The sequence below is a fragment of the Mesoplodon mirus genome (genome assembly GCF_964341445.2).
Source record: "Mesoplodon mirus genome assembly, chromosome: 1".
Classification (NCBI taxonomy): domain Eukaryota; kingdom Metazoa; phylum Chordata; class Mammalia; order Artiodactyla; family Ziphiidae; genus Mesoplodon; species Mesoplodon mirus.
The window spans coordinates 215246859-215270471 of NC_138976.1; the positions used below are offsets into that span (position 1 = coordinate 215246859).

General features: G+C 38.9%; 1 protein-coding gene across 1 annotated transcript in view; it reads right to left on the reverse strand.

The window, feature by feature from the left end:
* The window catches only part of LOC309807278 (uncharacterized protein), a gene marked incomplete at its 5' end in the record, with an annotated part of 66874 nt that extends 64197 nt beyond the window's left edge, over window positions 1-2677 (reverse strand). Inside the window, one exon of the mRNA XM_082626648.1 lies at window positions 2651-2677. Coding sequence (XP_082482774.1) covers window positions 2651-2677 — 27 coding nt within the window. The remainder of the gene's footprint in view (window positions 1-2650) is intronic.
* Window positions 2678-23613: the final 20936 nt, after the last annotated feature.

The following is a 23613-nucleotide window of genomic DNA, read 5'->3' on the forward strand; positions in this document are numbered from 1 at the left end:
AAAAAGTGAAACGAAGCTAACAGAAAATTATACAAATAAAAATAAAGGGGCAATCAAGGAAAAGCAAAGAGAATAAGAAAGGTGATAAAGTGCTATCACACCAGGAGCCTCATAAGGAAACAGTAATGTAATACTGTAATATCATCATTTTACAATGTAAATCCTGACCTTATGTAACCAAAAATTGCAAAGTAAATATTTAGTGTGATGGGAGTAGGGAAGAAGGAAAGCTAAATAGTCATGTATAATAAAATGAAAGCAACAGACAATATCTAAAATGAAGAAATCAAGAGGCACCAGTTTAAAACTATTATCAAAATGAAGTAAAGGGACTTCCCCGCTGGCACAGCGGTTAAGAATCCGCCTGTCAATGCAGGGGACATGGGTTCGATCCCTTGCCTGGGAAGATCCCACATGCCATGGAGCAACTAAGGCCGCGAGCCACAACTACTGAGCCCGTGCGCCACACCTACTAAGCCCACGTGCCACAACTACTGAAGTCCGTGCACCTAGAGCCCATGCTCTGCAACAAGAGAAGCCACTGCAATGAGAAGCTCGCACACTGCAACGAAGAGTAGCCCCCTCTCACCGCAACTAGAGGAAGCCGGAGTGCAGCAAGGAAGACCCAGTGCAGCCCCTTCCCCCAAAAAAATGTTGTTTAAAGATGAGTACAAGAAAACACAGCTAAAAAGATTGAAAGTGCTTAGTTATCTCTGTGGAGCAGGGGGAGGGAAGGGGAGAGAAAGAGCAAGGCTGTAGACTGTGTTTTCTGTTGTGTTATTTAATTACACTGGATTTTAAAAATGTGTTCGATGCTTCTTAATTTAAAATTTTAAAAGTTATTTTAAAGTTAAAATTTTAAGTTAAAAAATTATTTAGAAAAATCATAGTGCTCTTTTTTAAAGAAAGAAAATGAAAACAAAAGGGTTATATGATTACCAGCAGGTGGCACTATTTTCTATCTCAGTGTGAGACTTTTCTTCCTAAATCCTGCCTCCTCTGCTTTTTCCTCATTCATTTGATTACATTAAATTGTATAGCTTTTTCCTCACAAGAACTGAGAAACCCAAACTTGTTGATCTTGATGGAGAAAATAGTTTGTTTCTATATTGCTTAGATTTTAGGCAATCACAAGTATTTCCATAGTGACTACACTGAACAGAAATTATCAATTCTCTAATGCAATACAATTATCTTTATATTTTTCTTTTGTAAAACAGATATGAAATAACTAAACTCTTCTCTTTTTCATAAATCTTTGCCTTCCAAGAAAACCAGCAAATTTTCCCAGAACCAGCTTATTTGTTTAGGTACTTAACCTGCAAGTTCGCGATAAACTATCAAATTTTGAAAATACAAATGCTACTGGTTATGTTAATATAATTTGGAATATAAACACATACTGATTACAAAGAGTAAGATTAGAGATTAAATTGATTTTACCTAACTCCACCTCCTAGCTCTATATGACACTAGAACGTAGATCTTGAAGCAACAGAAAAGATTATTTTTTGAGCAGTAGTTCCTGAATTCTACTCACCTATAACTTCCTATCAATGCCCTGTCTTGTCTGGCACCTAAAATTTCTCACTCGTACACACTGCCTTCTCCTCACACTTTCTCTCCAACCCTGGCATTCATCTCTCCTCCTCTCACCTGTCAACCTGTCTATCCACCCACCATCTGACGGCTTTGTCTTATTGTCTGCTTTGCACCCACTTACATCACTCTCTTTGCCTTACCCACTCTTTCTTCCACCTAGCAAACAGTGTTTTTCCAACATTTTGTATTTCTGCTGGGACTCTTGTTGTTTTTTATTCTAGTCCAGTTTTCCCTCTCCATTGGTAATTATGTGCCTTGGTCTTCCTCCATGGGTTGAGGTTAGGGCAAGATTAGGGTTAGGGTCAGGGTCTTCCGTATTTCTTTCCTTTTACTGTCCCTCTGAGCCAGCTCTTTTGTCACAAATTTAATAACAACATCTTAACTCTGCCATAAAGATAGATAACGTGTATGGTGTACTGTGAAAATAATTGTTACCACGGTGTCTATAACAGAAACCTGAAACCGGTATTTTTTTCCCTGATATTGAATAACTTGGTATTGGTTCAATGGCAGAAGTATTTTTGCCTCAGCTTTAAAATGAGACTTGTAAATGATGAGACCCAGGCTGAAAATGAATGAGCTGTGATTAGAATGACAAAGAACAGAAAAGTATGGGACGGGTAACCTCACTGCCATCTCTACTCCTCGCAAATGAGTAAGCTGAAACAGGGCTCTTTACCCTCAGTTTCTCAGGACTGTTTCTTTATCTGTAAAAAGGGCATAATAATATTGATAATATACGTGCCTGGGGCCACAGCCCCTGGACCTGGAGAATTCTTGATTTCCTGTCCATTTTTAGGATGTGTACACACAGCTTTCGCAATTGCCTTAAATTGGCACACAGTGAAGAGCTTCTGGAAAGAAAGGGACTTAATAAAAACTTTACCCAGTGATTCAAGACTGATTATCTGAAAATATAAAGGCATTCTTTGTGCCAGTAAAGGAAACTGAGAGAATTTGGCTCCATGACATGGTGATAAGAAATAGAACTTTGTACTTTTCTAGACAATGATCCTGTCATTGTCTCAGATCTGCACATAAAACTTACCTGCTTCCAAAAGTGGGTCTGGTCCATCGAATCATTCAGTTTCTTCCACAGTAATTGGGTGGGATTTCTAAGTCACTTCCTTAACATGTATACATTTATTCATTCAAAAACATACTTGTAGTTCTGCTATGTGCAGATACTTCACTCACTTGTGGTTTCTTGAGACGTGAAAAAGGGAGAGAGTATGGATTCTCTTTCCATGGGAGTAGGGACAACAGAAAGGGATTTTAGAAAGTGGCATTAAGGGCCTTCAAAACCAGCAATGGGGATAGGAGAACAGTCTGGGGTTTCTACCATAAACATCTAATAAAGCACAGTTTGTCACACTAGCCGGGTCTGCTCAATTAGTATTTCCTTCTTTTTGTATCTTTTGCTCAACAAAATTAAATATTAGTAACAGAACTTGTCTTGGTAATACCAGTATTATAAAGTTAAAATAAAGTTGACAGATATCCTTTCTTTCAACACATGTTTATTGAGCACCTACTATGTGTGAGGTATTGTTCTGTGTGCCAGGGATGCAGCAGTGAAGTAGGCAGGCAGCATGACTCAACAGGAGTTTCTGCTCTGATGATGGGAGGCAATTAATTAATCAACTAATACATAAATAAGGTAATAAGAAACTTTCAGATAGTGGTGAGACAGTGGAGATATCTAAGGACGGCACAGCTACTTTAGTTTAGGTGATTAAGTAGACATTTTGCGTTGAGATCTGAAGGACCGAATGGTAAGCATAATGAGATTGGTGGAAACTGCATTCTGGGCGTAGTGAACTGATAGTATACATGCTCTAATGCACAGCCGGGCCTGGAACCCAGATAGGCCTCTGCCTCTGGAGGAGGCTCACAGACGGTGAGAGTGGCAGGAGGAATTGGCAGGGAAGTAGGTAGAAACCAGGCTGTGTGCGAGTTAGCATTTTGGATATCTGTGCACATGCAGACAAAAACAAGTAGATCATAAGTGTTCCTCAGTTCACAGCAATGTAACAGACGTCCGAATTTTAGCGTTATTAAAACATTTTTTAAAGTGCTCTCAAATCGATAAAATATAGTACTTTAAATGTGTTGCAGAAAGTTCTATGTAAATAGAATGTTTTAAGTCATTTTATGGAACTCTAGTTTAGACTGTTCAAGTTTTTGTGAAGTGAACGATCACTTCCATGTTTTTTTTTGTTATAAATCCAGATATTTAGAATAAAACTCAAATGTAAGGAGAGTGCTTGCAATGTCTGGTGAATAATCTCTTTTAAAATTATTGTAATGAGAGCATCTAAAAGACAAAGTCTAACTTTTTGAAAATGAAGTTTAAATCAAATAAAATTAAAAGCTCAGAAAAGCTTCTTTCCAAGCTCACTTTAGGGTGCAAAAATAATTCCTTATTAATGACTCAGTAGCTATTTAAATTTGCTCTTGCTCAAAATAAGATATCTATATGCTCAATATTAAGAGAAGTAATAGGCTTATTTCTTTAAAAATAGGTGTGAGTTAGGATGACTAATCTGGAACAAGGAGCAAGAATTTGTAAGAAATTTGGGGATCTTACTTCTCTGTCCATTTCTTTCCATTTACACTCCCAGTCCAGAAGCCATAGAGAAAAACATATGCCATAAATTGAGAAAAGCCAAGTAGTTTCTAGATGAATTTTAGAGAGTTGACAAAGTTGAAAATATAGTAATGAGCTCAATATCAACTTTTACCAGTTACCTGGCATTTAATTATTTGCCATCAACACTAAGCTGGGTATGATTTTGTTTTGTTAAAGCACTATAACCCTAAAATATACTTACTACTACATATTTAAGTGTGAAATTTACATAAAGGCTAGAAGTACCTTGTAGTCTAGTTTGGAACATAAAAGAAGGAGGCCCACAAGATACATAGGAATTTGATAAGCAGCTTAGGAATTCTTGAATTTATGGGTTTAACATTGTTTCACCTACAGAGTTGAAGCTCTAGGAACAGTGGAGAGAGGCTGCACTGGAGATCATGGGACTTGAGTTCTCTTTCTGACCTTGCCGTGCAGAGACTTGGCTCCTTTGAGCAAGAGCCCTTTCTTCTCTGAACCTCAGATCCGACACTCTAGGATTTTTTATTATTTTATTATATTATTTTATTTTATTATTTAAACGCTTCTCTCATATCACCTTGGCTGATCTCTATTTTCAGCCACAGCTTTCTAGGAGATTTTGTGTATGTTTAGACCCGTTCTACAGAGCAGCCTTCCAATTAAAGAAGCTTATGTCTTTCTGCATTTTGCTGTAGGGCTTTACCTACTCCACCTTGGGCTCTCTGCTGGAAGCACTGCCTGGAAATGCAGGCTCATTAAGCCTCACTTAACTAAGAAGAGGCTAAACTGAACTGTCTGGTAGTTTTTTGTTTTTTGTTTTTATTTGCGGTACGTGGGCCTCTCACTGCTGTGGCCTCTCCCGTTGCGGACCACAGGCTCCGGATGCACAGGCTCAGTGACCACGGCTCACGGGCCCAGCCGCTCCGCGGCATGTGGGATCTTCCTGGACTGGGGCACGAACCCATGTTCCCTGCATCGGCAGGTGGACTCTCAACCACTGCGCCACCAGGGAAGCCCTGTCTGGTAGTTTTGATGGATAATTCTGGGTGGTATCCTGCCAACTTCTAAGGAGATCTCAGGAGTATTGAAACCCCCCTCCTCTCCCCGACTCCCCAAAACAACCTCTCATCAGGTACCCTTACTATTGGCTTTCTCTCTTGCCCCCCTCCCTCTCTGCTCCCTTACTCATACTTCCTAAATCATGTCTTGTATTAGAGTGCTATTGCTGCATACCAAATTACCTGTAATAAGTGTATTACCTATTGTGTAGGTCAGAGCTCTGGGTGGGATTGCCTGGATTTTCTGCATACAGTCTCACAAGGCTGAAATCAAACTGTTGGCTTAGCCAGGCTGGGCACTTATCTGGAAGATCTGGGAAAGAATCTGCTTCCAAGCTTAATTCCTTGCAGTTGTAGAGCTGAGGTCCCTGTTTCCTGCCTATGAGCCAGGGGTCATTCTCAGCTCCTAGAGGCTAGTCTCAAGTCCTTTCCAGCTGTCTCCTTCCATTTTCACAGCCTATGATAGTGGCATGTCAACTCCTTCTGTGCTTTTAACCCGTTTGACCTCCACTTCTGCAACCAGCCAGAGAAAACTTTCTGCTTTAAAGGGCTAATGCTATTAGATTAGGCTTATCTGAATAATTTCCTTTTTGATGAACTCAAAGACAGCTAATTAGTAACTCAATTAAATCTGCAAAATCTCTTTTGCCGTGTCACATTAATGTAATCCGTCCATGATATTTCATCATATTTACAGTCCCAGGATTTAGGATGGAAAATCTTGGAGGACTATCTTTAGAATTCTGCGTACCACACTTTCCAAATAAACTAGTTGTACCCAAATCTTTGCCTCTGCTTTCAGGGGGACCCAGAGTAAGATAACCCATAAATAACAAATGGCTACTTTTCCAAATTCTAATTGAGCTTTCCAATTGTTCCAACTAAATCAAGATTTTAGAGAAGTTTTCTAATTTAGTTGTCATTTTCATGACTGGAAACTTCTAAGAGAAGTAAGTATAAAAATTAAACAATTTCTCAAGCTTCCTTAAGAATGTCTGAACTATTTAAACCTAACTAAGGCTGGCAGCCCCTTGCCTTTTGATCTTCTAATTTTACAGTACATCGCACTTTATATTTTTGTACTCTTCTCATCTAGCAGATTTATTGAATTTATTTCATTTACTCTGCACAAGAAGGCTGAGAGCCTTTATGACCCTAATTTTATAAACAGAAACTGGGGCTCAGTTTCAGAAATTTTCTCAAGGCCGCATGGCTAGTCATGGCAAAAATGGAAAAAAAATCCAGCTCTGATTCCAGGTGCCCACTCCTTCCATTTTACCTTGCCAGCCTCCAAAACTGAGCAAATAAGCAGGTAATCTGGGAGAAGGAGGTATTGCATAGCCCTATATAGAGACACTTTAAGTCACTGAGTTGGAGAAAATAACCTTGTTCAACACAGACTGGCTTTATAGAAATTATAGCGCAGAGTACTGATCCCAGATCATAGTCCAGATTTTCTCTTACAGATTTCCTCCTTCCAGAAAATTTAACAAACCTCAGAGCACTCAAATATAGCCCTATAATTGTTTCCATGGTTGCATTTCAACAAAACTGTTCATTAAACAGCAATCTATTATCTTATCATCTTCGGACTTATGAACAAACATTTTCCCAATATATCTCTTTCTAGAAAACTTTACATGCCAGTCCTAATGAAGGAAATTTAGAAAGTATTAACTACACCAAAGTCAAACCAAAATTTTTGGAATTTTACTGACTTCAAATAATGGCATCAGGACTTTAGCCAGGAGGGTATTATTTGTGAAAAAGAACTCTAAAAAGCAGAAAATTGAAAATTAATTGTTGCTTTGTAAACTGTTTCTGTTTAGTAAACTTTTATTTTCTATATGAGGCTTATTATCATATCAAGGATCAAGGTTGTCCTTGAGATGAGTGGGTTGTTCTCTAAATCTTAAAAAGTCAGAGAGAGAGAGAGAGAGAGAGAGAGAGGTGGGAGGGAAGAAGGAAATTCTTGTTTGTAAATAAAGCAGAATGATGGATGACTTACTTTAAAATTTGTGATGGTTTTAATTTTGTCATTATTTTTGTTTTTGGATAGGTACGTACATATACAGGAAGACAATAAACATATGCAGTGTTTTCAGATGCAAAATATTATGGTAGAATGGAACACCTTGATGTATTATCACAGAGAAGCAGAAGGTGAACGATGCAGTGCTAGCTTATGGTTAGATTTGACTGTAATTTGCCTGGTGAACATTTCAGGGTCTTGAGGCTCAGGAGCTGGCATGTTCACACAAAGAGCAGAGCAGGGACCGACGTGGGGAGCACAAGTCTATGTCTCTAATTTTTCTTTAGCTCTGACAGTTTTTGAGTATCTTCTTTCTTCTGGAGTCCCTTACACCCATACAAATCCACTGTGCATGGACTCAGGTGTAGCCCATCTTTAGTGCTCGCTGCTTTCAATGTCTTTGCTTCTCCCTCACATCAGCTTTCCTTCCTGACCCCTACCCCTGCCAGTGTGCCTACCTGCCTCTATCTTTCCCAAGTAAGCATGTTTTAAATATAATATACTTGCCAAAATAATAAAGACTTGCAAATTAAATGTCTCAGGAGTTGCAATGGATTCCATGTTTGTGTCCCCACCCAATTCATTTGTCGAAATCCTAACCCCCAATAAGGTGGTATTAGAAGGTCGGGCTCTTAGGAGATAATTAGGCCATGAGGGTGGTATCTTCATGAATGTGATTATTGTCCTTACACAGGGATTCCCAGAGCTTTCTGCCACGTGAACAAGCAGTGAGAAGGTGGCAGTCTATGAACCAGAAAGTAGGCCCTCACTAGATACCTAGTCTGCCAGCACCTTGATCTTGGACTTCCCCAGGCTCCAGAAATGTATGAAATAAGTGTTTGTTGTTTAAACCACCCAGTCTATAGCATTCTGTAATGGCATCCTGGACTAAGACAAGAGTGTCTGATTGAAAAGAAGTCCTCAGTAAGAAAGCCACTCATAATGAGAAAGAATATACTGCTAATGAGAAATTAGGAATGGATGACCGTAAGAGAGAGTATCTATTAGATTCAAGGAAGCTCATTTTTTATGGTCACAATCTTTTGACATCAGTTGGAAGAAAGTCTCAGGGCAGGATCTTCCCAACATTCTTAATTTTGGTCACTCAAGGACTTCCTACTGAACCTCACCCCTGTAGCCAGGTTTCTTCTACTCCTGTCACTTGTTCCCTTTCTCCCTAGTTGCTTTTTCCCCTCTGTTGACTACTCCATAATTTTATCCTACTTGTAAGCGTTTCATGACCCAGCTCCCTCTTCAGTTCCAGTACCATCTCCCTCTGAGTGTTTTCCAAACACATCTTTTATGAGAAGCAGCACGGTGACCTGAAAAGTCATGGGCTTGATTCTGGAGTCTCAGCACTGCCATTACTCACTAGGGATGGGCCTTGGGGAAAGATAGTTCTCTATGCTTCCATTTTCTGGATGTTCTCTATGCCCCTTTAGCAAGAACATTGTGGAGTTAAGCATTTGGTTAGTTTTATAACTATCTGTTCCCTTTCCTCTCAAGATTTCCCATCGATTCAACCAGAGTCAAAATAATCTGAAACATTGCTATTCAAAGAGTTGCCCATAAGCAATCAGTATGGGCATCATCAAGGAGCTTATTCAAAATCTCAGGCCCACCTCAGACCTGCTGAGTGGGAATCTGTATTTCAGTGAGGTCCCAACGATTGATTGAACATTGAAGTTTAGCAGTACTTATCTAAACATATACTTAGGCATTGAGTTCAGAGTTTGGGAGCAACAATTCCTGTCAGTCTGAGGGAACAAGTCCAGCTGGGTCACATGAGCAGGGTGTCCAGAGATACAAGGAAGCTTATTTTTTTATGGTTAGAGTTTTTTTCATTGACGTCAGTGACCTCAGAGCTTCTTCCTGGTGCTATACTTGGAATGGTGCCACTGTGCAAGATTCAGGAGCATGTCTTATTTTTTTTTAATTAAAAAAAATTTTTAAGTCCTTATTGAATTTGTTACAATATTGCTTCTGTTATATATTTTGGTTTTTTTGGCTGTGAGGCATATGTGGGATCTTAGTTCCCCGACCAGGGATCGAACCCACACCCCCTGCATTGGAAGGCGAAGTCTTAACCACTGGACCACTAGGGAAGTCCCAGGAGCATGTCTTTTAGCAGCAACCAAGACCCCCCCAAAGCTATGCCTCCAAAAGAAAGGGAAAACCAGTGACAAATGAGCTCAAAGAAAAATCAACCTAGTTCTTCCTGACTCTCGGAGATTTTATCCTCCTATAAACATCCTTCTGTCTTTCTCTGGCCTCTGATTTCTCTACTCCACTTCCAAGTGGGGATGTTGTTCAGATAGGCTCTCTCCTCTGCTTCCTTTCTGACTTCTTTGAATCTAGCACTCAACATTTTTCCTTGAAATAATACTCACTGAATAAGATAATTATCAAACACTAGTAAAAGTTGCCAAGATATCTGGCTTAGAATCAGACTCTGGCCTGGCTCCTCTCTTGAGACCAAAAGAATGCTGCTCTACACCTACCTGCTGGGATCCCCTCAAAGATGGCATACGTTGCTGTAGATGCAGCTGCCGTTGCTAATCTCGAACGTGAAGGTGAGAGATGGAATTTAGCTAATAATAGAGCAATAAATTCTAGATTTCACATTATCTCAAGTAACTCACAGCTTCAGCCCTTCTCTTCACAATAAAAGAGAGAAACAGAATTTTTAGAAGTACTCTGAGCTGCAAAAATAAACATTATATAGGTACCATACATGGGAGAGTTGATGCATTTTATACCTAGTGTCTCACTCAGAATTTATGTACCCTTGCTTGACACTTTGTTCTAATAAGATTATATATCTGATTTCTAGACCATGATAAATTAGAAAAGAGATAAATATTGCTCTAGATAAGTGTGTTCTTACAGCTATGGGGGATTAAGGATGTAGTAAAAGGCAGAAACCCTGCACACACACACACACACACAAACACACACACACACACATACCCCAAAAGTAGTATGAGACTATTTTATGTAGGGGCAAAGATCCATCCTTACCCTTGTCCTCTAGCCCTGAAAGCTTTATTGTATTACAACTCAACACCCCAATTAATATTCTTAATAACAGAGCTGAAATGTAAAATATTCTCCAGTAAACTGAAAAATAAAAAGACACATAAGCATATGTTATGGTTTAACTATAAAAACTGTAACCATAGCAGAAATAGAATTTAGACAATTTTTTCATTAAAAATAGTTTAAATAAAATTTTGTGAGGCTATTCAAGGGTTATGACTAGATAAAACTTCACAGCATCTTTTATTTTGTATAATCCTTAAAGTTTTCAAGAGGTTCTCATATACATTATTTGCTCTCATTCAAATGAGATTAATGAAAACTTGAAATGCATTTAAGTAAACCAATAAAGGAAAATAAATGTATTTTTAAACACAAAGTAGAAGGCAAAGTCTCTATGGAGGCAGAATGATTCCTATGACTCTCTCTAAAACTACAGATAAAATGTTTTAGAGAAATGGGAAAAAAATGTGTGTAGAATCATATCTCTCTGGCTAGAAGAAGTTTAGTAATTACTTGGTCCAACCATCCATATAATATTCAAGATCTTTCTACAACATCTCTGATAAGTGATTCTTCAATCAGGATTTAAACATCTTAAGAGACAGAGGAATACTTACCTCTATTTCCACTTCTTTTATCTTTAAGTAACTCCCTCAGCATAATCCTTTTTATACTGAATCATAATCTACCTCCTTGTAGTCTCTACCAGTAATATCTAGCTTAATCTGTTTTGGTCTTTGTTCACAGGGAAAAGACTCGGGAATAAAAATAAAGAGAGGTGAGGGTGTTCTCTTCAAAGACCCATTATGTGAAAGAGAAATTGGACTTAACATTTTAAGGTCATGGTGATCTATGTGCAGAAGTTATGAAAAGGCAAAAACAAAAACAAAAACATAAACCATTTATGCAGTCATTACTGTCCACCAATGTGATGAACCTCCTTGAGAAATCCTTAGTTTCCCATTAGTGGAAGCATTCTAATTGAGGCTTGATGACCAATTATCAGGATACTATAGAAAATCCTGCTATATTACATGGAACATTGTGTTTTACAAACTCTAACTTAGTTTTACTTACTACACTGTTATGATTTCTGGATTACAACTTAATGCTCCACATTTTAATCATCATCACCATCATCATTGTCATCAGTAACATTTATTTTGTGCTCTGAATGTACCAGGCATTGTGCCAAGTATTTCATACATATTATCTTATTTAATCCTTTTAACAATCCCAGGAAACAGGTGATATTATTAATATTTCCTCTGATGAATGAGAAAACCAAGGCTTACAAAGATTGAGAATCCTGTCTTTGAACTATAGAGACTGAGAACATATCAGTGGTTGCTGAGGACTATTAGTGAGAGGAAAGGTTGATTACAAAAGAGCACAAAAAAATTGGGGGAGGTGGTGGAATTGCTCTGTATCATGATGGTGGTTATCACATGGCTGAATGCATTCATCAAAACTCATAGACTTGTACAGGAAAGAGAGTAAGTTTTACAACATAAACTATATCTTAATAAACCTGACTTTAAAAATCTTGCCTTTGATTGTACAGTTGGTTAGTACTCTTCTGTGGGCTGGGGTAGTTATAAGTTTGGACTCTGTGGTTATTCTGTGCTCCTCAGCTGAGGTCTCTAATTTGGGTAAGGTGCCACATCACATTTGCAACTTTGGTGCTTGGGCTAGGCCCAAAGACTATGTGGATAGTATCCTATGGGAATGCATATGTCTTAGTAAGTTCTATCACCTTTTAACTATATTTGTCACTGTATTCACCTCTGTAATTCACTTCTCAATTCATGATTTCCAAACGTGCTACATTCTGATTATCTTGAAAGACGAGACAGTCTGTTTACCTCTATAATTGTCTCTAAAATTCTAGTACCTTTCACAGTACCGTATTCAGACACAAAGAGTATTTTCCCCAATAAAAAACACTGGGAATACTGAAATTTGGGTTCATCATGAGGAAACATTTCAGATAGGCACTGCTACTCAGAGACAGACCAGGTGCCCACTAGGGCATGGGTGTCTTACATCAGAGAACAAAGTATTTCTAAAATCACCTTTAACTGAATTTATCAAAGCTCACAAATAAAAAATGCTCAGTGATTTCTCTAAAGGCGTGAGGAATATTGATTTTGTAGATTTATAAGTGCAGAACATTATGAGAGATAAAAGGAGGAGAACCTTGCTTTGGTTCTACTCCCGCTCAGCTTTCCTTCTGTGCCTGCTTTGTGTGTGTGTGTGGGGGGGGGTGTGGGTGTGGGTGTGGGTGTGTGTGATTGTGTCTGAGAACATGTGTCCTACTGAGGGCAACTTAAGGGCAAGATTTTGAGGCAACTGATGAATGAAATCACTATGAGTAGTCAATTTCATAAGAGAAAAACGTTTTTTAAAATTTTATTTATTTATACAACAGGTTCTTATTAGTTATTTATTTTATACATATTAGTGTATATATGTCTATCCAAATCTCCCAGTTCATCCCATAACCACCACCCCTTCTCTGCTTTCCCGCCTTGGTGTTCATACGTTTGTTCTGTACATCTGTATTTCTATTTCTGCCTTGCAAACTGGTTCATCTGTACCATTTTTTAGAGTCCACATATATGCGTTAATATATGATATTCGTTTTTCTCTTTCTGACATTTCACTCAGTAGGACAGTCTCTAGGTCCATCCATGTCTCTACAAATTACCCAATTTCAGTCTTTTTTATGGCTGAGTAACATTCCATTCTATATATGTACCACATCTTCTTTATCCATTTGTCTGTCAGTGGGCATTTAGGTTGCTTCCATGATCTGGCTATTGTAAATAGTGCTGCAATGAACACTGGGGTGCATGTGTCTTTTTGAATTATGGTTTTCTCAGGGTATATGTCCAGTAGCGGGATTGCTGGGTCATATAGTAATTCTATTTTTACTTTTTTAAGGAACCTCCATACTGTTCTCCATAGTGGCTGTCTCAATTTACATTCCCACCAACAGTGCAAGAGGGTTCCCTTTCCTCCACACCCTCTCCAGTATTTGTTGTTTGTAGATTTTCTGATGATGCCCAATCTAACTGGTGTGAGGTGATACTTCATTGTAGTTTTGATTTGCATTTCTCTAATAATTAATGATGTTGAGCAGCTTTTCATGTGCCACTTGGCCATCTGTATGTCTTCTTTGGAGAAATGTCTATTTAGGTCTTTTGCCCATTTTTGGATTGCATTGTTTGTTTCTTTAATATGGAGCTGCATGAGCTGTTTATATATTTTGGAGATTAATCCTTCGTCCGTTGATTCACTTGCAAATACTTTCTCCCATTTTGAAGGTTGTCTTTTCATCTTGTTTGTAGTTTCTTTTGCTTTGCAAAAGCTTTTAAGTTTCATTAGGTCCCTTTTGTTTATTTTTGTTTTTATTTCCATTACTCTAGGAGGTGGCTCAAAAAAGCTCTTGCTGTGATTTATGTCAAAGAGGGTTCTTCCTATGTTTTCCTCTAAGAGTTTTATAGTGTCCAGTTTTACATTTAGGTCCCTAATCCATTTTGAGTTTATTTTTGTGTATGGTGTTAGGGAGTGTTCTAATTTCATTCTTTTACATGTAGCTGTCCAGTTTTCCCAGCACCACTTATTGAAGAGGCTGTCTTTTCTTCATTGTATATCCTTGCCTCCTTTGTCATAGATTAGTTGACCATAGGTGCATGGGTTTATCTCTGGGCTTCCTATCCTCTTCCATCAATCTATATTTCTGTTTTTGTGCCAGTACCATATTGTCTTGATTACTGTAGATTTGTAGTAATGTCTGAAGTCAGGGACTCTGATTCCTCCAGCTCTGTTTTTTTTCCCTCAAGATTGCTTTCACCATTTGGGGTCTTTTTGTCCCCCTACAAATTTTAAGATTTTTTGTTCTAGTTCTATAAAAAATGCCATTGGCAATTTGATAGAGTTTGCATTGAATCTGTAGATTGCTTTGGGTAGTAGTCATTTTCACAGTATTGATTCTTCCAATCCAAGAACATGGAATATCTCTCCATCTGTGTCATCTTTGATTTCTTTCATCAGTGTCTTATAGTTCTCTGAGCACAGGTCTTTTACCTCCTTAGGTAGGTTTATTCGAGATGTTTTATTCTTTTTGTTGCAATGGTGAATGGGATTGTTTCCTTAATTTCTCTTTCTCATCTTTCATTGTTAGTGTATAGGAATGCAAGAAATTTCTGTGCATTAATTTTGTATCCTGCAACTTTACCAAATTCATTGATTATCTCTAGTAGTTTTCTGGTGACATATTTAGGATTATCTATGTATAGTATCATGTCATCTGCAAACAGTGACAGTTTTACTTCTTCTTTTCCAATTTGAATTCCTTTTATTTCTTTTTCTTCTCCGATTGCCATGGCTAGGACTTGCAAAACTATGTTGAATAATAGTGGTGAGAGTGGGCAACCTTGTCTTGTTCCTGATCTTAGAGGAAATGTTTTCAGTTTTTCACCATTGAGAATGATGTTGGCTGTGGGTTTGTCATATATGGCCTTTATTATGTTGAGGTAAGTTCCCTCTATGACTACTTTCTGGAGAGTTTTTAATCATAAATAGGTGTTGAATTATGTCAAAAGATTTTCTGCATCTATTGAGATGATTATATGGTTTTTGTTCTTCAATTTGTTAATATGGTGTATCACATTGATTCAATTGCATATATTGAAGAATCCTTGCATCCGGGATACATCCCATTTGATTATGGTGTTTGATCCTTTTAATCTGTTGCTGGATTCTGTTTGCTAGTATTTTGTTGAGGATTTTTGCATGTAAATTCATCAGTGATATTGGTCAGTAAGTAATATTCTTTTTTTTTGTAGTATCTTTGTCTGGTTTTGGTATCAGTGTGATGGTGGCCTCGTAGAATCAGTTTGGGAGTGTTCCTTCCTCTGCAATTTTTTGGAAGAGTTTGAGAAGGATGGGTGTTAGCTCTTCTCTAAATGTTTGATAGAATTTGCCTGTGAAGTCAGCTGGTCCTGGACTTTTGTTTGTTGGAAGATTTTTTTTTCACATTTTCAATTTCATTACTTGTGATTGGTCTGTTCATGTCTTCTATTTCTTCCTGATTCAGTCTTGGAAGGTTATATCTTTCTAAGAATTTGTACATTTCTTCCAGGTTGTCCATTTCATTGATATATAGTTGCTTGTAGTAGTCTCTCATGATCCTTTGTATTTCTGCCATGTCAGTTGTAACTTCTCCTTTTTCGTTTCTAATTTTATTGATTTGAGTCCTCTCTCTAGATGAGTCTGGCTTTAAGTTGATCAGTTTTATCTTTTGTTTGTCTTCTCAAAGAACCAACTTTTAGTTTTTTTGATCTTTGCTATAGTTTTCTTTGTTTCTATTTCATTTATTTCTGCTCTGATCTTTATGATTTCTTTCCTTCTACTAACACTGGGTTTTGTTTGTTCTTCTTTCTCTAGTTCCTTTAGGTGTAAGTTTGGAATGTTTATTTGAGATTTTTCTTGTTTCTTTAGGTGAGATTGTATTGCTATAAACTTCCCTCTTTGAGCTGCTTTTGCTGCATCCCATAGGTTTTTGATCGTCATGTTTTCGTTGTCATTTTTCTCTAGGTATTTTTTATTTCCTCCTTGATTTCTTCAGTGATCTCTTGGTTATTTAGTAACGTATGGTTTAGCCTCCATGTGTTTGTGTTTTTTAAGGTTTTTTTCCCCTGTACTTTATTTCTAATCTCATAGCATTGTGGTTGGAAAAGATGCTTGATACTCTTTCACTTTTCTTAAATTTACCAAGGCTTGATTTGTGACCCAAGATGTGATCTGTCCTGGAGAATGATCTGTGTGCACTTGAGAAGAAAGTGTCATCTGCTCTTTTCAGATGGACTATCCTATAAGTATCAATTAAATCTATCTGGTCTATTGGGTCATTTAAAGGTTGTTTTGTTATTAATTTTCTGACTGGATGATCTGTCCACTGGTGTAAGTGAGGTGCTAAAGTCCCTCACTATTATTGTGTTACTGTCCATTTCCTCCTTTATAGTTGTTAGCTTTTGCCTTATGTATTGAGGTGCTCCTATGTTGGGTGCATATATATTTATAACTGTTATATCTTCTTCCTAGCTTGATCCCTTTATCATTATGTAGTGTCCTTGTCTCCTGCAATAGTCTTAAAGTCTATTTATTCTGATATGAGAATTGCTACTGCAGCTTTCTTTTGATTTCCATTTACATGGAATATCCTTTTCCATCCCCTCACTTTCAGTCTGTATGTGTCCCTAGGCCTGAAGTGGGTCTCTTGTAGACATGATATGTATGGGTCTTGTTTTTGTATCCATTCAACCAGTCTATGTCTTTTGGTTGGAGCATTTAACCTATTTACATTTAAGGTAATTATCGATATGTATGTTCCTATGACCATTTTCTTAATTGTTTGGCGTTTGTTTTCGTAGGTCCTTTCCTTCTCTTGTGTTTCCCACTTAGAGAAGTTCCTTTAGCATTTGTTGTAAAGCTGGTTTGGTGGTGCTGAATTCTCTTAGCTTTTGCTTTTCTGTAAAGTTTTGATTTCTCCATCAAATCTGAATGAGATCCTTGCTGGGTAGAGTAATCTTGGTTGTAGGTTTTTCCCTTTCATCCCTTTTAATATATCATGCCACTCCCTTCTGGCTTGTAGAGTTTCTGCTGAGAAATCAGCTGTTAACCTTATGGGAGTTCCCTTGTATGTTATTTGTCATTTTTCCCTTGTTGCTTTTAATAATTTTTCTTTGTCTTTAATTTTTGTCAATTTGATTACTATGTGTCTTGATGTGTTTCTCCTTGGGTTTATCCTTATGGGACTCTCTGCACTTCCTGGACTTGGGTGACTCTTTCCTTTCCCACATTAGGGAAGATTTCAACTATAATTTCTTCAAATATTTTCTTGGGTCCTTTCTCTCTTTTCCTTCTGGGACCCCTATAATGCGAATGCTTAATGTTGTCTCAGAGGTCTCTTAGGCTGTTTTCATTTCTTTTCATACTTTTTTCTTTATTCTGTTCTGTGATAATGAGTTCCACCATTCTGTCTTCCAGATCACTTATCCATTCTTCTGCCTCAGTTATTCTGCTATTGATTCTTTCTAGTGTATTTTTCATTTCAGTTATTGTATTGTTCATGTCTGTTTGTTTGTTCTTTAATTCTTTTAGGTGTTTCTTCTTTAATTCTTCTAGGTCTTTGTTAAACATTTCTTGCATCTTCTCGACCTTTGCCTCCATTCCTTTTCTGAGGCTCTGGATCATCTTCACTATCTTTATTCTGGATTCTTTTTCTGGAAGGTTACCTATCTCCACTTCATTTAGTCGTTTTTCTGGGGTTTTATCTTGTTCTTTCATCTGGCACATAGTCCTCTGCCTTTTCATTTTGTCTATCTTTCTGTGAATGTGGTTTTTGTTCCACAGGCTGCAGGACTGTATTTCTTCTTGCTTCTGCTGTCTGCCCTCTGGTGGGTGAGGCTATCTAAGAGGCTTGTGCAAGCTTCCTGATGATAGGGACTGGTGGTGGGCAGAGCTGGGTGTTGCTCTGGTGAGCAGAGCTAAGTAAAACTTCAATCCAGTTGTCTGCTGATGGGTAGGGCTGCGTTCCCTCCCTGTTCATTGTTTGGCCTGAAGTGACCCAGCACTGGAGCCTACAGGCTCTTTGATGCAGTTAATGGTGGACTCCAGGAGGGCTCACACCAAGGAGTACTTCCCAGAACTTCTGCTGCCAGTGTCTTTGTCCGCATGGTGAACCACAGCCCCCTGCCTCTGCAGGAGACCCTTCAACACTAGCAGGCAGGTCTGATTCAGTCTCCTATGGGGTCACTGCTCCTTCCCTGGGTCCTGGTGCACACACTGCTTTGTGTGTGCCCTCCAAGAGTGGAGTCTCTCTTTCCCCCAGTCCTGTCAGAGTTCTGCAATCAAATCCCACTAGCCTTCAAAGTCTGATTCTCTGGGAATTCCTCCTCCCATTTCCAGACCCCCAGGTTGGAAAGCCTGACGTAGGGCTCAGAACCTTCACTCCAGTGCGTGGGCTTCTGTGGTATAATTGTTCTCCAGTTTGTGAGTCACCCTTCCAGTGGTTATAGAATTTGATTTTATTGTGATTGTGCCCCTCCTACCATCTCATTGGGGCTTCTCCTTTGTCTTTGGATGTGGGGTATCTTTTTTGGTGTGTTCCATTGTCTTCCTGTCAATGATTGTTCAGCGGTTAGTTGTGATTCTGGTGCTCTCACAAGAGGGAGTCAAGAAAAATATTTTTATAATTATTATGCCTAAAAGTATTTTTCAGATCATTCATTTTATTGTAACTGAAAATTGTTACAAGTCAAAATAATCTAAAGTGATGTGTGTCCTTTTTTAGTAATAATAAGAAAAATTCATAAGTTGTTGTATCCACCTAAGTTGTAAACTTTTTTGAAAAGCAAATAATATAATTTGTGTTTTCTTCACATATATCTCAGACACCCATGTCTGATCTGTGAACACCACACTAGTCTCTGAAATTTTGTAACACCAACATGACAATAGACTAACCATGGCCATGAATGCAGGATGCTGAAATCCACACAGCACTAAATCACCTAAGAGAGAGCTTGATTAGATACGTACTCGAGGATGGAGTCCTATAGGAAATGAGCTTGGCAGCTCTCTGCAACAAAAGGGGTGCAAAGCAGTTGACATGACAAAGGGAAGGTCAAGCGGGGCCCCAGTGTTCTCCTCCTACCTAAGTGCATGACCTTAAACAAGTCACTACATGTTGGGCTTTTGTTTTTCACCTACAACATGAGGAGTACACAATTGTTTGCATAGATTTCAGGACAAAACTGTTATCATCTCAATAGCTAACGTAGTAAATATTTTAAATAAAATTCTTATCTGACATTGGGAGCACTTGGAAAATTCTTAGTTTTCAATATTTGTATGGATTTTGAAATGCCAAGCCATTGTGTAAATGTCTTTTACAACTTTCCCACGTCTGGCCAATCAGGGCAAACAACAACTCATGTGAATTGAGTAAGATGAAGATTTATTTTAGAATAGAAAAATCTTGCCCCATAGAACTTGTGTCACTATGAACACTGAGAAATATCGAAGAACAATTTCTTGTAGTTGCTCAACAGTGTTAGAAAAGGTTATATAAAAGGGACAAATTGCCCAATATGCACTCTTTCTCCAAACCATAAAACAAAATTAGCAGCCACATGAGGCAACTATATAAAGCCAGGAAGTCCTAAAATGGAAAAGTAAAGAAGTAAATGTCTACTGCAATAAAAATGCTACAAAACATGAAAATATGCAGATTAAATTCTATAGGAGACAAGGAAATAAAAGACTTTTGTAACCCAGTGTTAGCAAGGTTTGATAGCACATACTTAATTCACAATGTGAATAGTGACAGCATGGGATCGTAAGGATCAATTAACCTAATAATTTATTTAGCATATTTATGTATATGCTTTTTTTGTATAATGTTTTACAATTTATTTATTTATTTATGTCTTCACAGTGCAATTTATTCCACTAAAAGTTCACAGTCACATTCTAGGGATGGCATTCAGGACAACCAGAAATCTGAAGAGGTCTATGCAGCATATGAAAAAGTTTAAAGCTGTGCTAGCATAGGCATGAGCTGGTTAAGAAATGTGGTGTTATTGACCCACAGGACTGAAGAAAAAGAGGTTGGAGAGAAAGTAGAGTGGAGTGGTTTGAAGAAAGGTTTTTCATGTCTAAAGGGTTTGGACATTGGCTCTGCCACTTACTTACTCTGTGACCTTGGAGAAGATTCTCACCTAAGATCAGTGAACGATTCTGTAAAATGGACTGCTGGGAGGAATATGTGAGACACTTTATGCAACATGCGTGACACATGTAGAGTAAGTACTTAAAAAACATTCACTCTTTTGATGATGATGATAATGATAATGACATGGACTGTTTTCTGAAAGGAGTATAAACACCTACCAAAAAGGTCAGACAGTTCTAGGGTAAGTAATAAGATGGACAATCTAGAAGAAATGGACAAATTCTTAGAGAGATACAACCTTCCAAGGCTGAACCAGGAAGAAATAGAAAATATGAACAGACCAATCACAAGTAATGAAATTGAAGCTGTGATTAAAAATCTTCCAACATGCAAAGGTCCAGGACCAGATGGCATCACAGGTGAATTCTATCAAACATTTAGAAAAGAGATAATACCTACACTTCTGAAACTCTTTCAAAAAATTGCAGAGGAAGGAACACTTCCAAGCTCATTCTATGAGGCCACCATCACCCTGATACCAAAACCAGACAAAGATATCACAATAAAAAGAAAATTAGAGGTCAATATCACTGATAAACATAGACATAAAATACTCAACAAAATACTAGCAAACTGAATCCAACAACACATTAAAACGATCACACACCCCAATCAAGTGGGGTTTATTCCAGGGATGCAAGGATTCTTCAATATAGGCAAATCAATCTATGTGATACACCATATTAACAAATTGAAGAATAAAAACCATATAATCATCTCAATTTAAAAATAGTTTTCACACATTATCTTAATTCAAAACTCAACAAAACTCTGAGGCAAATAGAGTAGCCTAGTCCCATTTCGACACCTGTCCCTACCTCCCGCCCAGGTGCTAAAGGGAATGGCTTACATAAATCAAAAAGCAGATCCTAGGGCCTCCCTGGTGGCGCAGTGGTTGAGAGTCCGCCTGCCGATGCAGGGGATACGGGTTCGTGCCCCGGTCTGGGAGGATCCCATATGCCGCGGAGCGGCTGGGCCCGTGAGCCATGGCCGCTGGGCCTGCGCGTCCGGAGCCTGTGCTCCGCAACGGGGGAGGCCACAACAGTGGGAGGCCCGCATACCGCAAAAAAAAAAAAAAAAAGCAGATCCTAGAGCTCAAGTATCCTTATGTACATTGTGAGACATGCTGATGGCCACATTTTTTACTTGCATTCCTGGATTGGAAAGAAGTAACACACAGTCTCCAAATCAAAAGCTGTCACTTGCAGATAACTACAGGTAAATACAAAAACTAAGCCTCAATCAACAGAAAGCTGCACTTCTAAGCCTGGGACATAGCAGATCCTTACTATTTAGAGGCTATGCACTTATGTAAAATATTGGTAGTAATAATACTACCACCAAGGGTTGTTGTAAGAACTGCATCTATTCACTCAATCAACATTTATTGAGGCCAGAGTGACATCACCAAGATGGCAGCATAGGAGACCCTAGCCTCTATCCCCCAACAAAGACCAACAATTAGATAGCTATCCATGAACAAAAACAGTTCTGGGAGAGCTTGGTGTCCATTTAAGAAACTTTAGCAACACAGTGGAATAAAAAAGAAAAACCTGAAACTGCACAAGAAGAGTAAAGAAGACAGCTTAATTTTCCCTGAATCATCCCTCTCCCCCAAACTGGCATTGCTCATTGCCAAAATGGAACTCCACAGCTAGAAAACATTCCCCTCAACAGGAAAGGAAGAGTGAGATGAGTGACCAGCTTTCCCAGCCTTTTGGGTACCATATGAAGGTCCAGCTTCATTTTCACCTACCCAGACCAGCAAAGCTGACACTTACAGAGTTGGCTAGAAACAATGAAGAAAACCAGGGGCTACTAATAGCAGCCATGCATGGAAGTGACTGATGTTCACAGTAACCTGCTTTTACAGGCAAAACCAGCAGCTTTTGACAATGAGGGAACCAAAAAACAATGGCCAGTACAGCTGGCAGATTTCACTAGCTTTTCCCACAGGTTTTTACATTCACTGACTCCCGCCACCTGAGTCCTCCCTCTTCCCTTCCTTTACCCCCCAGAGTCCAGGAATTGCATCAGCAGCCAGCCCAGGCCTCTGCAGGTGTAAAATGCAAGTCTAGACCCCTGTGGCTCCCCACCCCATCAGTTGTGCATGTGCTTGTGTCTAGCCCCTCTAGTTGTGCACCTGCACACTGCTGCCTGACACCCATCACCAACCTCCACTGTGTGTGCACACCCAGGAAAGACCATCAGGAAAACACATCTGGCAGCCATGGCCACCACAGCTGCTTATGGGCCCAGACAAGACCTTGTCTTCTGTCACTGGCCTCCACCACTGTGATCACCTGCAGCCAGCCCCTATAGCTGAGCACCTGCATGCTGTCAGCCCAACTACTTCACCATGCTGTGCTGTCACGTGCCTGGAGCAAGACCCAGCAGCCAGTGTAGTACATGCCAACAGCCAGGGCCTCTGAACTATCAGTGCACCAGCAGTTGCCTATCGTACCCCAACAACTACATGTGTGCCTGTAACTGACCCCTGTCACTACATAGGCACTTGCAGTTGGCCTCCAGAGCCAAATGTGTGCACACTACTACCAGCTCTGGTCACCACCATTGTCTGCAGTGGTCCCTAACTGTTGGAACTGGAAGCATAGCTGAGAAACCCAAGAGCCTTTGCAGCCACCATGGGCACCCAGTGACACTCACCAAGAACCACACAATTATCAATGCCATGGACCCAATGGCCTGAGTTTAAGAGACATCATGCCTCCTGAGACCCAGTGCCACCACACACCTCTCACTTGGCACCTTCAACACTAGACCCAGGGCCACAGCATGCTCCAGTGTGCCCCCACTTTCAGGTGAAAATCTTTCTTACTGAAATCATTTCATAAAGTCTGAAAGAGGTGACTGCTTCTTTAAATGTGCCGACACCTACACAAAACTACAGGGATCAGGGAAAATCAGGGAAACACTGACTCCACCAAAGGAATGCTGTAAACCTCCAGTAACTGGCCACAAAAAATGGAGATACAGGAATTACCTGACAAACAATTCAAAATAATTATTCTCTAGATGCTCAGAGATCTACAAGAGGACACAAACAATTAACAATATCAGGAAGGCAATATAAGAACAATATAAGAATTTCAAAAAAGAGATAGAAAACATAAAAAAGAACCAAACAAATTTTAGAAATGAAGAATACAATGGCTGAACTGAAGAATTCAGTAGAAAACTTCAACAGCAGACTTGACTAAGCAGAAGAAAGAAGTAGTGAGCACAAAGACTAAAATAAATAAAATTGTAAATGAAAGAGAACACATTACAACTAATACCACCGATACACAAAGAATGAGAGACTACTATGAACAGGAGCACACAATACGGAAAGGACAGTCTCTGAAACTACTGTTGCTGAGAGAACCAGATTGCCACATGCAGAAGAAAAGAAATTGGACCCTTATCATACACCAATCACAAAAACTAACTCAAATTG